This window comes from Lytechinus pictus, chromosome 12, assembly GCF_037042905.1.
Source record: "Lytechinus pictus isolate F3 Inbred chromosome 12, Lp3.0, whole genome shotgun sequence".
Classification (NCBI taxonomy): domain Eukaryota; kingdom Metazoa; phylum Echinodermata; class Echinoidea; order Temnopleuroida; family Toxopneustidae; genus Lytechinus; species Lytechinus pictus.
In genome coordinates this window covers 1,373,932-1,391,595 of record NC_087256.1, presented here as the reverse complement: position 1 = coordinate 1,391,595, position 17,664 = coordinate 1,373,932, and the positions used below count along the sequence as shown (strand labels likewise).

The 17,664-nt window shown below is 37.7% G+C and overlaps 1 protein-coding gene across 2 annotated transcripts; it reads left to right on the top strand.

Moving 5' to 3' along the window:
• Positions 1–83: 83 nt before the first annotated feature.
• LOC129273330 (ectonucleoside triphosphate diphosphohydrolase 4-like) lies at positions 84–16,093 on the top strand. Of its 2 annotated transcripts, none has more exons than XM_054910352.2 (10): positions 84–260; positions 6,259–6,638; positions 7,098–7,248; positions 7,974–8,137; positions 8,520–8,650; positions 11,482–11,654; positions 12,259–12,586; positions 13,381–13,463; positions 13,971–14,132; positions 14,690–16,093. In XM_054910352.2, the coding sequence occupies exons 1-10, from the start codon at positions 253–255 to the stop codon at positions 14,952–14,954; spliced, it is 1,845 nt and encodes a 614-aa protein (XP_054766327.2). In that variant the 5' UTR covers positions 84–252; the 3' UTR covers positions 14,955–16,093. The 2 variants fall into 2 exon arrangements, with proteins under 2 accessions (XP_054766327.2, XP_054766326.2); XM_054910351.2 differs by having other exon boundaries at positions 98–260; positions 8,520–8,677.
• Positions 16,094–17,664: the final 1,571 nt, after the last annotated feature.

The following is a 17,664-nucleotide window of genomic DNA, read 5'->3' as shown; positions in this document are numbered from 1 at the left end:
CTATTCTACAATGGAATAAAAAAAGTAACAATCAGTAAATGAAAAAAAAATATTGGCATTGATTGCCAAATTTCTTGTAAAGTACACGTATGATGTTAACACGTCGGCGACCTCATTAATCGGTTCAGCTCAGCTCAGGCAGCTGCTAGCAAGAACGAAGAAAATTATGCGGAATTTCTTAGGGATAGATCGAGGTGTTTTGTGTCAAATGATAAATCATCTGCTAAATGTTGGTTGAAGTTATCTGTTTAAATGGCTCGGTACGTATAGTAATAGAGAAATGAATGATCTTGAGATGAGAGTAGTAACGTTAGACTGAGTCTGAGACTGAGATTCTATCGGCTGCGAGCGCGAGCTGAGGCTTTTGCACTTACTTACGGCCGCTGCGCGGCTGGGGACCGGGGCCGGGGCGGGCTAACTCCAGCCCGAGTCCAGGAGCTCCATCGCATTGATTTAGCCATGGCCTAGCTAGGCCTTAGCCAGGCGGCTTCTTGAGAGTTAAAATCATTTACTAACGTAGGCTTACTCTAAATGAAGCCAGGGAGTCCTTCCATAGGCGGCGGAAGCGTGGGGGACGTGTCCCCCCTAAATTTTAGGTGGGGGGACGGACCCCCCCTAAAATAATTTTTTGTTGATACGGTAGGCCCTAGGCTAGGCCTAACCTTTTTTTTTTTTTTTTTTTTTTTTTTGCTTGTCAATTTTTTTTCCTAAGTCCCCCTAAAATTTTGCTTCCGCCGCCAATGAGTCCTTCCTATTCATCTGCGTGTACCGCAAAAAACCCTGAAACTTTCGCCCCCGAGATTTCTACTTTCCTTCTAAAACATCTAGCCATAAATCATGTATAAAACTTCATTTCCGACATTTCTACGCTCTCGTTATTTTTAAACAAGAATTCATCAACGAAATGAGAAAAATATTGTGAAAAGACGGAAGAGACTTGCCCGATGTTTACGCCGCCATCTTGTTTCTTATTGTACTTCCCCAACGTTACGCGACGCTCGCCCCCATTTGCTCAAATAAATAGAATGTAACCATCGGGCACACTCATCTTGACCATTTTTCCTTCTGTAATCTAGCACTTGAACTTTAGTTAATTCAAGTAACTCTGGGGAACGGGGATGGATGATTTAATTCCTGAGGAGCAAGCACTGCTTGTGAATAAGAATTTTTTGGAAATTGTGATGTGTGAAGCATTTCAAGACAAGACCAAAAAAGAGAGATTACATTGTAAAAGCAAGATGAGGTGTGGGAGATGTGCATACAGGATGACAGCAAAGGATGATTGTGAAGCATGCATGAAGTGATGGTGAAAGCCAAGAAGCAGATGAGAATAAGTTTTAAGGGTGATTGGTCCATGGGTGCAAAGAAATGGATTACTGAGCATTAGCATACAAGTGGTGTTAAAATGAGAAATAGCAGTATAGACATTAGTGAGAAAGTTGACATTAAATGCTTATTTCTGGACAAGTTTTATATCTAATACAAATTTAAATATTCAAAGCCCCCAATTCTATTAAAATGTTATATTGTGCAATATGTCTTCAATCCCCTCCCTTTAAAAAAATTGGGGGATCACCTCATTTAATCTAATTAAAAATCACTCAGGCTACATGAAATCTTTTGAATTAACAAACATTGTATTCCATGTTCTACCTTGACAAATTACATTTTGTGCGTTATTTATCAAAATCCCTCAATGAAGATGACTGGATTTCTCTTCAACGACACACCCGTGGACTGTCTAAGAAGATTTTGTAGGATGCTTGGCATAACCCTGTAAGTGAGAGCTCTGATCGGATCGGATGATCGGGGGCACATACTTATCCCTATGATCGGTATCGGTCGAAAATATCGGCAGCAAATATCGGATTTTGCTATTTGTTTATCAAGCACAATAAACAGACCCATATTGTCCTTAGCTGACCTGATTGTCCTTAGCTGACCCCATGCATTCCAAGCACTACTCACATATCGTATTCATCCCTTGGGAGTCTGGGTCTCACTGTCAAGCGAGGCAGTGATTTACGATAGTTCTATGCCGACATAACCCAGCTGGTTGGTATCACTACCAGCGTTAGAATGGATCCCCGCCCTAACAGCACTTAAATGCCGTGCACTTATAATGTTGTTAATACGTCATCGCAAGCCAACGCCTGGCTGTCCACTAGAGAGAGGGAGAGGGAGGGGGAGAGGGAGCATCGGAGCTCATGTAATAAATACGCCAACGCAGACACTTTCCCCAATCCGATCCGCACAGAGAGTTAGAGAGAAGGTGAGAGAGAAGGGGACGGAGGGAGTTATGAAAAAAAAGAGAGTAGAGAGTAAACCTCGTGGAATGATGCCAACTTTCATCTGAGGGTATTTAAAATTTGATCAGTTCTGACGGAAAATGTAAGAAAGGTCTGATTTTTTTTGGTATGAAGTCGTTGTTTCTTGTTGGTTGTTTCGTTGTTGCTTTTTTTTGTTAATCATGAAAATAGGAATTAAATGTTGAAGTAACAGCCTCGGTGTCATATAATCATCAATGAAAATACCATATAGAGAATATTTCAGAGATAATTGGTAATTTACCATCACTCAGAAACGTTCTCGAATTGTTTTTCTCCTCTCTTCCACTCTGCTTCATTCAAGTTATCTTGAATCAACTAAGTTCTCTCGTTCTCTTTTAACAACTCATTCATGAAGTATTATTTGAGACTGACACACAGGTGGAGCATTTCACTTGAAAAAAATTCATTCCTTGCCCACACCATGTCCCCACCCCCACTTGTGGCACTGCCCACGATGCTACACATGTATTTCAAAAAAAATATTTTGCAAAATATTTCATTTGAAATACCTTTCAAAATTACAAATTTTTATCATTTGAACCTACATGTATAACTGGGTCTATTTTTTTAGACTAACCAAGAAAGTACTGATGAAGGCGGCGCGTGTTGGAATGTCTTTTGATTGTGTGAGGGGGATATAAAAAAGGTTGCATTGTTTGAAATTTGAAAGGAATTCTCCGGCTCACACCCCCTACCTTTCTCTCTCTCTCTCTCTCCCTCATGGGGGAGGGGTCAATTTATTTCTGAAGTCACGACCTTTCCTGATAAGGGAACCACGTGGCTTTTTCTGTTTCCCCGAAGGTTTCATTGGCTTTCGAAGCCGAAGGTCCAATCAGCTCAAGTGAGATGGTTGTGTGTTTACTTTCTGTTTTGAGCACGCAGACAATGACTTATTTTGTGTATCGAGGGCAAGATCGAGTGGGATTAACATTTTCGGAGCTCTTTCGTGTTGTTGTGTAACTGTGAATGTGATACAATCATTGCTAATTTTTCAAAAATTACCTCGGTAGCATCATTTTTAAACCTGTATCAAGTATAAAAAAACTGTTGTCATCATTGTTTTCTTGTCATTTTGTTATTATTACTTGGGTATCTGAGCTATAATCCCAACGTCATAATCGGGATCTGCCGAACATTCACTTTAGTGTAAATTTTGCTGATTGATTGGCGGGCACGCCATTTAAACCATTCGACCAATCAATGTGTACTCCCATGCAGGCCTAAAAGTTATATTAACACAAGCGAAAATAAAAGGCAAGAGAAAGCAAATGACCGAAATTAACATTGGAGTTTTCACGCTTTGCGAGATTGGTTGCTTCTTTTCCCAACTTTGCTAACAGATCACATGTGTGGATGTTTGTGTGTGAAAATGTGGGATGATGGAAAAAATCAGGGGAGAAAAAACTCTTCATTCTGACCCTCTGACATGTGGCACCGTAAGTTGGAGCTAGCTCGTAAATTTTGGCGAAGCCCTGTCCTCCCTGCTTGGAATTGACCAATGAGAATTGTTCCCTCTAATTTCCATTCACGGTACTCGATGCTGATTGGATTTATCATCTGACAAGATCTCCTTCATACAGTATGTATCAAGTTGTTTACAAAACCACTGGAGCGTAATGCCCACCAGTCGATTAGGGGGATTTTCTCAAGTGGATGTTTCCAAAATATCCAAGTTGTCAATGAAGGAGATGTGGGTAGGAAAGGGTGTTCATATTTGTTAGGGACGCACCATTAGAGATATCCAGGGAAGGGGGCTGGAAGTTTGAAAAAACTTCACTTGCTAAATGAGCAATAGCAAAAACTTGACTCAACATCAGAGTAAAAAAAAAAAACTTGGTCCACTGAAAAAAAAAACACCTTGTCTCAATGGAGTATGGGGGAAAAAAATGCTCAAAAAAAGTTTTAAAAATTGCATGAACTCAAACTTCCAGCTTCCCCCTCCCCCTGGTATCTGTCCCTTACGGAAGATGATTATTCAGGGAGATGTGTACCAGCCATGATCCTTCTACTTTTCTTTCCTGTCATTTATCGTCACCAACATAATGTTCATACCTACAGCAGTATTGTTTAACTCGAAAACTCATACTAAGTTTATGTATTAGTCGGGGAAATAAAAAAATCCCCTACTGACCTATGAGACTAAAAATTGCAATGAATAAGCCCACTTTTCTATGTCGACTAATAGTCGCACAGTTCAATGAAAATAAGAACAGAAGGGAACAGATAAACATTGATACTCTATTAAAAAGCATGCAATTTTCGTTTCTTATAAGACGCACAAAAATAATTCAATGCCAGCATGTTTTGTTCTACGCACATCAATACCCTGTCCCCGGACTCCCTATTGCTACGATCTGGCATTATTTCAAAGTAACACCTAACATAAACCATTACTCTCATTCCTTTCAGCCCCCTCCCCGTTCTCTCTCCTCCACGTATGGTACCGAAAGTCAATCTCTCTCCCCATCTCTCTCTCTCTCTCGAGCTAACTGAATCGTTTGAATTCCCAGGTCATCATATCAGGACGGCCAGCATGGAGCTCCGCCAAGCACCTACATGTATTACCTCGATGTGATGTTGCACGCGTACACGTGGTCTTTTTTTTTTTTAGTTTTGTGTTTCCTCCGATCCTTCGCTGCATTCATATCACATTATCACACCCATGGCATGCACAATCCACGACTTCAAGGAATATATGCACTGGATTTAATCAGTATCACAAACAAGTTGGATTTATACCGGGATTTATAATGGGAATAAAGTATAAAGGTACAGTTTTTGTGTGTTTGTGATTTAAGTTGGAAACTTTGAAATCTATTCTAATTGTAACATGTACAAACTAAAAATTTGAATGGGTGGTTATGAATAAATACTTTACTTTATGGACAATAAAGTTATTCAATTTAAAATGACATGAAGCACCCCCCCCCCCCAAGTAACGTTTTAAACAAATGCAAATGAGGAATGAGAAAGAATAGGGAATGATTTTCAAAAGCTGAGAGCGAGAGATGGAATTGATAACTTGAGGAAATGGAGGTAAAACATGAAAACATATAGTCAAGAAAGGAAAGACACCTCTTCACTTTCTTGCACAGCCTTACATAACCGCTCACCTTACTGCCTCAAAGACGAAAATGTAAACATGCTTTTCATATTCTTAGACTGATTAAAAACATAAACATGCTTTCAAAACACATCAAGTTTCCTTTTATTTTTCGATATCATATTACAGAAAGTGAAATAACAATTGAGAACGTGAAACAAAACAGAGAAAATGATGGGCTCAGAATTTGGAGGTCGCGATAACATTCTTGTGCATGGTGGTGGAAGTTATTTACGAGCATAGTCAGCCAACTGGGGCTAGCTGGGCAGAAAAAAGTGAACTGTAAATCTTTTTCTTTAAGAGGAATATGGAATGATTGTGGGGCACGCGACTCCAATTAATCTGCGGTTTTCTGCATGGCAACAGGTATTTTTTAATCTTAATTTGTGGTAACCCCGGAGCAATGATGACCTCAGTTAAGGACATCTAAGGACATCAAAACATCAATTTCACTGTTGCAGTCATATCGGCTTGCAGCACGGCAGCCGACCAAGAGCTAACACAGCGAGCGCACAGCAGCTACGGCCGGCTAGCGCAGCCAACTTTGGCCCGGCGCGGTGCGGGGAATTTCGCAACCGATCATAACGATAAATTTGCTATGATCGGTGATCGGCATGAAACGATCGATCAGCATTGATTAGATCGAGATCGGCCGCCGATCCGAGAATCGGTTACAGGGTTAGCTTGGCATTGCTGATGACACTCACAGTACTCTAGGAAGGGTAGACTTACAGTGCCAAAACTCTGCAACTTATCCTACATGGTTTGTAATCTTATTAAGGTCATAATGACATATATATCTTCTGATATCTTCTTTTTATGCAGGTGTCCATTTGTACCTCTTCCTGCTTTCTGGCACATCAGTTTTCGAATGACCCATCTACGGAGGCAGACGGCTTGCAGTGCCCTTGTAATCACAGCTCTCCTCATCATTTGTATCTATGTCTATGAGACTGGCTCCTATGGCCCGTCCACTAGTGGGGACAGAGACTATGATAACTATGTGCAGAGGTACCAACACGTAGAGGCCACCAATATAGGAGATCCAAATCTCTACTATGGCGTTGTGGTTGATGCTGGTTCCAGTGGGACTAGGGTTTTTGTCTACTTCTGGCCCAGTCACACTGGAAAGAATAATGAACTGCTCCAAATACACCAGATGAGAGATGCCAATAGACAGCCAGTGGTCAAGAAAATTAAACCAGGTAAGTGCTGTGCAAAAGAAATATTGTTTCAAATATCCCATATGTGCTGAAAAGAAGACTCAAAACAAGTATTAATCATGTGAATAAAATATTGATAGAAACAGACAATGAGAATGTTATCCATTTGAGAAAGAAATATTGAAAAACATATTCATAACAGGTAAAAAGAAAACCAGATCATAAAAAAATAACTAGTCATCTATTTACAATGAGGTAGTAAAAAGTAAGGTATCAGATTCTATTATTCCTTTGTCAACATGCCATTCGTCTTCACAAACATGTACAGTATCTACACTACATATTTAAATTTGTTAGAGAAAGGGAAAATGTTTTGATATTAGCACAAAAAGGTCATGTCATTATTTGCTTATTCTTAGAAGTAATGTGTGTAATCCATTTATCGCTTCATTTCATTGAATATGATTTAATTCATTATTTTTCCCTTGTATCCTATTAAAGGTTTGGCAGGACTTGCCAGCACCCCATCAGAAGCAAGTACATATATGAAACCATTACTAGACTTTGCAGTTAATCACATTCCAGAATCTAAGATACCAGAGACACCTCTCTACATCCTTGCCACTGCTGGTATGCGTATGTTACCTGAAAGGTAGGTCTCAGCTAATTAGTACAGTTAAACTTGATTTGGCAGTTCCGTGACATTTGCTCTGGTGATGATTGCTTTTTAGGAAAATCTCCCATGTTAAGCCAAACATTGAATCTAACCTCCAAAACTAAATAAACCCTAATCCTTATCTTTACATCATTCTGAAACTAAAACTCTATTGCAATCTTAACTCTAAACCTATGCCCTCTGAGATATTAAGACTGGAGTAAATGTCGCAGGAGCAAATGTTGTGTCACCGATTTGGCAATACCTGTCTCGTAGGACTACAAAATACTATTTCCCATTGAAATATTTATTATAAGAACTTGTCCATAAAATTCACCTGCTCATGAAGACCAATTTTCTAGTCTTCCTTTGGTAGTCTGTATAGACATGTTTCACTGCATGAATCTGTTGATGCACTTTCGTAAAATTGTGCCCTTTCTCATGGATTTCCTTTTGTTTCCGCAAGGTTTATGATGAGTAGTGGCAGCTAAATGAGAATTGGCATATTATGTGATATAAATTTTTACATGCTGGCACACTAGAGGTGGATAAAACTATAGTAGGAGAATTCCAGTATTGAATGTACGTATGAGGATATACTTGACAATCCTAGATAAAATGAGGGACATTATCACGGTGTATATTCTAATATCAAAGAACAATGATATGTTGGAAATAGTGTTTTTAATGATCCCGATCTGTTTATATCTCTGTATTCATAGTCAATCTCAGGCAATTCTAGATGACCTTAAGAGAGACATTCCTTTGGACTATGGTTTCCTATTCCCTGAGAAGAATGTAGAAGTGATCAGTGGGAAGCAAGAGGGTGTCTATGCTTGGATTGGTATCAACTATGTATTGGGACGATTTGATCACAGCAATAATGGTGAGACACTTATGCATTTTATATTATAACTCTGCTTTTACAAAATTAATCTTGATTTCACAACGCAATGGGGAGGGGGTCAAATGTGTAGATGCTAAAAATAAAAGCAAAATCAATATTGGTATGTATTTTTGCAATTGTTTGTACCTGATGATGGTTGAATAAATAAATTGAAATTTAATTGAATAATTGTGTATACTTCATTTGTGTATTCACTTCAAAGGCACTTATAGCAATAGTCAAACTATAGATTTGATGGCACATCATGAACGAAACCTTTCTTAACATATCTGGCAATATCCATTTAAGTTTATGTTTGAAAATTGTACAGCAAAAAATTGTTAATCTGTTGTATTCTTCTTTATGATGTGTTCTCTTTCAGATGAGCCTGTAGTGAAGGTGGAGCTACCAGGAGCTGAGGCATCTCCTCAGACTGTCTCCAGGAAGAGGACTGTAGGAGTACTTGATATGGGTGGAGGATCAGCTCAGATTGCCTATGAAGTCCCCCAGTCTGTAAGCTTCAATCTCAATAACCCACAGGTGTTTATCATTTGCACTAAAAACATCCCACAGCTTGGCTCCTCTCTTAAAAAAAATGTCTTCACATCAGCTCATCTAGCCTCCTTTTTCATTTCTGATTTATGTTTTTTAGTGAAAGAAAGTTGTTATTGAAAAGTTGCAGCTTTAATTTAATTTGCAAAAACCATATCCTAATGATAGAGTATCTAAAATATTAATTCAGAATTGAAATTTGCTTGGGAATTGGCTAATTATCTATGTCAGATATTTTGTTTAATTTGCTGGATTTGCTTTGCAGTTTGTGTCTACTGCAGTAGTCCTAGTGAATATTGTGAAAGCTTTGAGAAATCTAATATAAAAGCAAAATTTCAAATGCTGATTTCAATGTCTAAAATGTTGCTGCCAGAGTTTCTCAAGATTAAAACGTTATGCTTATTATATTGAGGGATGGTAGAGATGGGGCTTCCAGAGTCCCGGGCCTTCATCCTCCATCTTAGTTCAAATAGGGTTGATAGAAATAGAAATAGTAAAAAAAAATCCAGGAGTCAAGCTTTTCCTTAATAGCATCATTCTTAGTTTAAGTTTGGAGCAAATTAAAGAAATAAAATTAGCAAATATATACTTGAATAATCTTGTACTGTATGTATGCCCATATTGTGGTAATATCTGTGATTTGTCATTGTAGCTTGCATTGTTATTGTTCCTTGCTTTCCAATTTTGGTTTATGCCTGTCATTGTCCATATTTGAATATACTTGAACACCCAATAACGCACAATACCCTATACATGCCACATTGGATATGTACCCTTTATTTGTCATGCCTACTCTCACTCTCTAAACGGACACTATATTTTCACTACCTAAAATATATTTGGTTTTATGCTTGTGATAGTCTCTAAGAATATTACCTATTTTGAGGAAAATAAAACTTTTTTATATATACCTTTTTTGGGGGCGGGGATGATAGAGGAGGCCATTTCTGAGTGCTAAATAATATTTTTCTTTGCTTTAAGGTAATTCATTGTAAAGGCTTTCATTTTACAATACATAAGTCTATTAAAAAAACATTTGGATAGATTCGCATTCAGTTGGCCATCGTCTGAACTGTCTCTCATTTTACAGATTTTCAGAATTATCCCTTAAAATGGATAGTTTTTCAAGATTTTGGAATGAACATAACCAATTATCTGCCAAAGATCTTCACTTTTCATTATTAGATTTAAACTAACCTGGGGGCCGTTTCATAAAGCTGTTTGTAAGTTAAGAGCGACTTGAAGAATGACTGGTGAACCTATTTTACATGCTAATTTTTCCAATGAACATTTTGCTTGATACCATTTTCCACAAGAAAGGATCACCAATCGTTCTTAAAGTCGCTCTTAACTTATGAACAGCTTTATGAAACAGCCCCCTGAATCCCCTTCTTAAAAATTCTCATTTTTATCGGAGCTTTGCAAAATTGATTTATAGCCTTGTATTATGTATTAAATCATTGAAGAGACATTTCCAGTTAACTTTACTCATATATAGTGATTATATTTTTCAGTTTGTTGGAAATGCACTAAAATCCTGTGAAATGAATCTCCAAATATCATTTTGCTGTTTAATAATTTCATGTTAATCTAGAACATACATTGCATCTTAACTAGGCAATTGATTCTTTTCAAAAATATTAATATTGTGCTCCAACTACATGTTTCATTTCAAAACATTTGCTTTACATTATCACTGCAGTATTAATTTCACACCAGTGCACATCACTAGCTGTATTTTCACAGTTCTTTTCTTATTAAAATGCAATTAAATACAAATAGTTGACACACACATGATTTTCCATGACCACACAATTACATTTGCTTGAACCAGTGTTCCAGAACATGATATAACCTTGGATATGAATTATCTCAGAACTCACTGATTGCACACAATCTCACAACAAAAAACAGTAAGTTACTTATTTTTGTAATCTTTGTACCACAATATTTTTCAGAGAAATTGAGCGTTGGGGCTTTCATGCATACTCACTGTGTGTTTAATCTCTGTTATACTGAGTGAGTCAAGTATGAAGAACATTACACACTTCAATTCTTCTGTGAGAAATATCAGACTACATTGTAGAGAATAGTGCTTTTACATCAACACACAGGGAATCATATATGAGATACAAGGGGTTGTTCAAATAATAATGATTTGAATCTCTGATCATAGTGAACATTTGTCCTTGACTCTCTCTCTATTTTTCTTTGATCATACTAGTGGCATTTTCCATGACACATATTTGTATTATTTGTGTCTTTGAGTGAATCTACCTTTGCAACTCTGATAGTGATATCTTCAGACCAACTTGACATTCATATTATCATAAATAACTGTGAAACTAAAAAAAAATCATGAGAGTTCACATACAATACTAAATGCACTTAGAAATTGCAAGGGTATAAGACATTTGCTCTCATTTAGTCAGATACAAGTACAGTATACAGTAGCTTTCAACAGGTGTTGATGAAAATCAGTGAAAATATTTCTTGACATATTTCAGAGGTATTCTATTCAGTATTTTTCTCAGTCAATCAACATATGTTGATAAAAATCACTGAAAATTATTTTTTGAAATATTTCCAAGGTACATCATTCAGTATTTTTTCTCAGTTAATTATAACCCCCTGTCCCCCTCACCCCATTTCCACTGGAGAAAAAAAGACAGAATTTAATATCTTCCACTGAATTGTGTAAACTACAGTAGTATAGTGAATTTTTTCTAGTCTTCCTTAAATGGTCCAAGTTTCTCTGTAATTAACAAAGTCATCATTTGTTGTCATTGTAGGAGGCAGCAGCGAAGGATTTGATGGCGGAATTCAATCTAGGATGTGACCAGCACGAATCAGATCATGTCTATAGGGTCTATGTAACAACCTTCTTAGGCTACGGAGGCAATGCTGCTAGGTCAAGATATGAAACTATACTCGTCAATTCAACTCTAAGCAATAAAGATGATAGGTGAGTATCAATGTCACTTAATGTGTCATGGTCGTATATTTTACTAGACATGGGGCAGGCGTTATGTGTAGAAATTTTAAACAGGAGAGAATGCTTACAAATTTGCATTAGGCATGAGTCACCGGAGTCTCTTGCTACCCTCATCTCTTTATCAAACACACAATACAGCCCATCACCATACATAGTCTACAGTGTCTATCAATTTCAATGGCCAGTCATGGTGACCTGCCTAAAATTGAATGCATCTTTGACCTTGTTATCTCTGAATGAAAAAAAAAAAAGAAAGAAATTTTTTTATTTCACGTCTCTATAACAAACAAGATACAGTACATCAATCAAATGATTCCAGAATAAAGTGAAATGATAATAGCCAGACCTTTCAAGCATTCTTAAATATTTTATTATTATGATCCCATATTATATGATTTTCAGATGTGAATGAATATTTTTTACTGCACATTCCTATGGGAACTGCATGTTTATTCCTCATTTTTAGCAAATTTTCCAGTGTGATAGATCGGACGGTCTGGACAGTGATGATGATATTGGATGACGATCATGAATGGAGTAATGCCAACTGATATCAAACTTTTTTTCATTTCAGTAAATCTGTGATAGGTCTCAGTCCGACCTCTCCCTTCCTGGATCCCTGTCTACCAACCTCAATGACAGATCAGATCATCAAAGGAGGGAAGACCTATCACTTTAAAGGAACAGGAGATTACCTTGCTTGTAAAGAATCCATGATCCCAGTCCTAGGATCTAACAAGCCATGTCAGAAGGAACCATGTTCCCTTGGAGGGGTGTATCAAGCTGAAATTAATTTTGACAACTCAGAGTTCTACGGGTTTTCAGAATACTGGTACTGTATGGAGGATGTACTGAGGATGGGAGGGGTCTATGAGTACGACCAGTTTGAAATTGCAGCAAAAGTAAGTTTGTATTGATAGGAAGCATACAATTAGTTTTTTATGTAATATTTTTATAGGAATCTTTAAAAAAATTGAAAGGGTTATGTTAAATATTGCAGTGTCATTAGATGAATCAAGAGGGTTGATGCATTCATCTATGAATTTGACAGCTGTAGATATGCCACATAATTTTTGTGAGACACTTGTTTGGCTTTATTAGTTCTGCTATGTGCATGCGTTAGAGGGGGGGAGGGTGATAGCTCAGATGGTAAATCGATTGTTTTTGCAATCTAGTTAACTGGGCTTGATTCCTACTTGTTGAGCTAGTCCCCTCTGGTAAGGCATTTTCCTTACTTCCAGGTCACTCTGAGAGGACCTTGTGCCTTAGGTCCTCTGGTTGCTTGCTTACAAGCATTCATGCTTTCTTTGCAATCAAGACTGGAACATGTTTCAGGTGCCAAGTCAGCTACACAGGGATACATCATTTAGCACAAGAAAGGATCCCCAGTCATTTGTAAAGTAATTTGTAAGGTACGAATGTCTTTATGAAACTGCCCCCAGGTAAAAAAAAAAAGGGTATCATCATCTATCAAGTTGTTCCAACTACTCCTGATCCAAGTGATCAGATTTTCACCCTAGAATCACCTTGGCATTACCCTTGATATACTCCTTCAGTAACATTTTACCCAGTAGTTTCCTGGATGACTTCAACTCACAGTGGAAGGAATACCCTGTCATTCGATCATGAATAGATAGATAGATATATATATATCAATGTTCATGCTTAATTTTTTTTTCTATTTGTTATTGTGCAGAAATTTTGTGCCACAAAATGGACATTATTACAAGAGCATCATCAAAAAGGTCTTTATAGTAAAGCAGATGAGCATAGATTAAAGTAAGTGAGAATTTTCTTTTATATCCTGTTACTGATTAATATTGTTGCTCCCATGTCAAGAAAAGTTTGATACTCACTTATAGGAAACAGTGATATATTATACATAGATTTTGCAGTTCACATGTTTTTTCGCATTTAGGACCCTTGTTTTTTATTTTTCAGTATTGATTGATTATACAAATTATAAGGAATACAAACACACAAAGCATCAGGAAAGGTAAAATAAGCTAAATTATGTACTTGTTTCATATTGATTCTCCACTTTTAAAAATGAAAAGCAAGTTTGTCCCTTTCTTTTATTACCGAGTTCATTGTTAACATATGATTGACTTCCATGTGAATGATAGATGTAGTGACCAGCTTTGAATTGAATTATATATAAAGAACTGTCATTCATTTAGTTTAATTTTTTTTAATCTGTTCAGATTTTTTTTATGATAGCTAAATAAATTGTGCTATGATGTTTATTTAAAATGTCTTTATATATATATGCTTTTATTTTGACAGATACCAATGTTTTAAATCAGCATGGATAACAACAGTACTTCATAAAGGATTTGAATTCCCCAAAGATTATCATTATTTACGTTCTGCCAGCCTTATACATGACAAAGAGGTCCAGTGGACTTTAGGTGCAATATTATATAGAACAAGATTTTTACCTCTTAGGTGAGTAATGATTTATTAAAGACATAGGCTAACATCGACTTTAAAAAAGGTCCCACTTTTCACATGTGTCTGTGATATGAAATAAAAATTAATCCGGGAAAAAAATGCGTCAAGAAATCATTATTTAGTGCTTCAAAAAGTGAAAAATATAGTGATCAGAAACACCATCTTATTTTCATCATAAACACAAAATACGACTTGAGGAAGCGAAATTATGAAATTGTGGTTTCCATTGTACTGATAGCTTTTCATTCTCAATAATGGTTGTTTTCAAGGGGTTTATTTAGTTCTGATATATGTACTCATACACATGTTTCATCTTGGCTTGAGAATTTTTTTTAAATCCGCTGTTTGCAAAGCTAGCCAATACCTTAAAAGCCTAAAAACCTTATTTTTAGACAAAGTTCTTTTTGTGATGATTGTATTCTGTAACTTAAGGTAACCTCTACCACCACCATCTCCAATCAAATCCTGTGAAGGAATATTTTGAAGGAATTCAACCAGGCGCGATATAAAAGCAAATTATTTTTATTACTCTGTTGACCTATCTGTTACAGAGAGATTCAGCAAGGTGCATTCCAGAAGTCTTACAAACCACCTTGGATCCGGGTAGCAGCTCCCTGGCTCTCAAACCAGTACGTCCTAGTCGTCTGCTTCCTGGTCGTCATCGCCTTCATCTTCGTGTACTCCCGCTGGCTGGGCAGGATGAGGTCGACGTCAAGGAGCGGTCTGACCAGGGTTCCTACCATGGCGTACTTCATGACGGAAGAAGGACAGGTCCAGGATGGGATCTATGAGATGAAGGGTATTGAACTGCGCTGAAAGAGGATCTGTCCAGGAATACCTGGTGAGCTGAAGAAGGTCCAAGATTCCAGGGTCTAGAGATGAAGGATATTAATCTGCGTTGAAGAGGATCTGTCCAGGAATAACTGGTGAGCTGAAGAAGGTCCAGGATGGGGTCTCTGAGATGAAGGGCATAGTTATGCCTTGAAGAGAATCTGTCCTGGAATGCCTGGTGAGGTGAAGAAGTTCCAAGACACCATGGCATAGAGATGAAGGATATTAATCTGTCTGGGAATACATGGTGAGATGAAGAATGCTGGCCGAGGAGAGTCTTGGTGAGGATGGTTTGTTTGAAGGAGAGTTTTTGAGAGAGTCCTTGCAGCTGTGCTATAGGATTGTATGATTACAGTATTCATGAGAGCAAATCATAGGGCATTGAAATGTGCCAAAGTGCATTGTAAGAATATGCCATAGTCGTTGCATTGGATCTTCATTGATCCTTCCGTAACTAGAATATTCAATCTCTGAAGGTCACACTGGCTTTGATGATTTAAGATCCAGGATAAGCTACATATATCTTAGACAATGTTTATGCTTCCACTTTTCAGGCCAGAATCAGCGTTTTCATATGTGGGGGTTCAAAACACGGTTGCGTCCATGCTTACTTTCTTTTAAACGATGTTACAGAATGCCGATCGTAAACTTACAAAAAGGTGCATTTCTAAACGTCGTTTGACCAGAATCAGGCTTTCTGGGGAAGCATAAACAGGACCGCGATCGTAAACGTGTTTAAATGACGTCATTTGGTACATGCTTCCGGTGAGATGAAAATCCGCGGGCAAATACAGTCGCATGGTTCTAACAGGGACCTCCACGGCATTACCTCTCATCTCTCTCTGATTTTATTAAAGACCATTGTATGTACATTGCATGGTATGATTATAAAAAGAACGGAACATGAGTTATGATGAGGAGACATCACTGAGCCAAAAGCCCCAGTAGCATAAATAATTAGATATCTTATTATTTTCTTTTGTATACTTTAATATTCTTTATTTTATCTTACTATTATCCTCACCATGCTGAAAATTCTATAGCTATGTCAAGTAGCTCCATGCAATTACTTAAAGATCGAAAATTGTTCTAAGTTAAAATAATTGTCGACCATAACAACACTCGGGGAAAAAAACCTTTCGAAAAAAGGCGCGCCCAATTTGACCTCACTTTCCTGCTCAACGAAAATTACGATGCTAAGCCAGCTGCAGATCGCGATTTCGCCTCTGAAAAATTAAGCATAAACAGCACCTCCAGAACCACATTTGCGATCAGTGTTTTGAAACAACGTTTGAAAATGCTCATTCTGTCTACGCAGTGGAAGCATAAACGCACCCACAGTATTGTCAGGTTGATTTCATGCAAATTAAACAGTGCTTGAGTTGAATTAGGAAAATAATAATCCGCTTTTATAAAGCGCTTGATACATAGAAACGACGTGTCTAAGCGCTTTACAGATATATTATTACCCCGGTCATCGGATTCAATAAGTCATTCCCGCACACAATGTATGCACATCCTCAACTCCCTGGGGAGTATTCCAGTCAGTTGCCGGTGAGGCGCACACAGTACTGGACAAGCTACAATAACCTTCACATCCTACCGGGTAGCCATTAATCACCTGGGTCGAGAGTGGCAAAGTGTGGATTAACGCCTTGCCAAAGGATGCCAGACCGTGATGGTATTTGAACACATGACCCTCTGTTTACAAGGTGAGAGTCAGAACCACTACACCACAGCTCCTCCATGATTATTATTAATTAGGAAAATGGTGGCAGTGCTCTTCATTCCCGATGTTATGCCACTTAGCAATAACTTTCAAGTTTGAATGTGCACAAGCGCTGCCTTATACAGCATGTTTTCCTTCTTGTAAGATCATGAGATATTTCAAAATATGATGTCTCTTAGCTAAAATTTTAAGATTCATTGGTTTTGAAAGTGTCTAGACTGTCCTGGAGAAATGTAGGGTACCTACTATACCTTAAGAATCAGTATGGACCACCATTGGCCGCGGAGCAGAGGATTATCTTTTGTGTTTGGGGGGGACGCAACAATAGATATCTATTGTTGCGTCCCCCCCAACACAAAAGATAATCCTCTGCTCCGCCGCCAACGTGGACCACAGACCCTATTCTTGATCAAAGTCTAGTTTTAGGCCCGGTAACATAAAACTTAACAATTGAATGCGGGGCTTATTTCTACGATTGATTGCATTGATTACTGTGTATGATCAATCGTAAAAATTGGCTTCATGATCAATCGCTAAGCTATATGTTATTGGCCCAGGTCAGTGGTACAGTATGCAAACATGATTTTCGGCTTCAGATGTCACTAAAAAATTCAGTTAAGAATAAGATCTCTGCTTAAGTAAGGATAAGATTAAGATTGAGACCTATGTATTGCCTGATGTCTTTGATCTGGGGGCCGTTTCATAAAGCTGTTCTTAAGTTAAGAGCGACTTTAAGAACGACTGGTGAACCCTTATACGCGCTTAACAATCGCCAATTCAATACTATTTACCACAAGAAAGGATCACCAGTCGTTCTTAAAGTCGCTCTTAACTTGCGAACAGCTTTATGAAACACCCACCAGATGTGTGCTACAGTCTGCATGGTTTCAGATAAGATATCAATAAAGATTAAGATTTAATAATAATAATACATGTACATGTGACTTATAAAGCGTCAAATCCACT

Excerpts from the sequence above, each read along its gene's own strand:
- LOC129273330 (XM_054910351.2), top strand. Across the intron at positions 13,464-13,970 it reads GCAGATGAGCATAGATTAAA|ATACCAATGTTTTAAATCAG; the intron begins GTAAGTGAGAAT and ends TTATTTTGACAG. Across the intron at positions 14,133-14,689 it reads ACAAGATTTTTACCTCTTAG|AGAGATTCAGCAAGGTGCAT; the intron begins GTGAGTAATGAT and ends TATCTGTTACAG.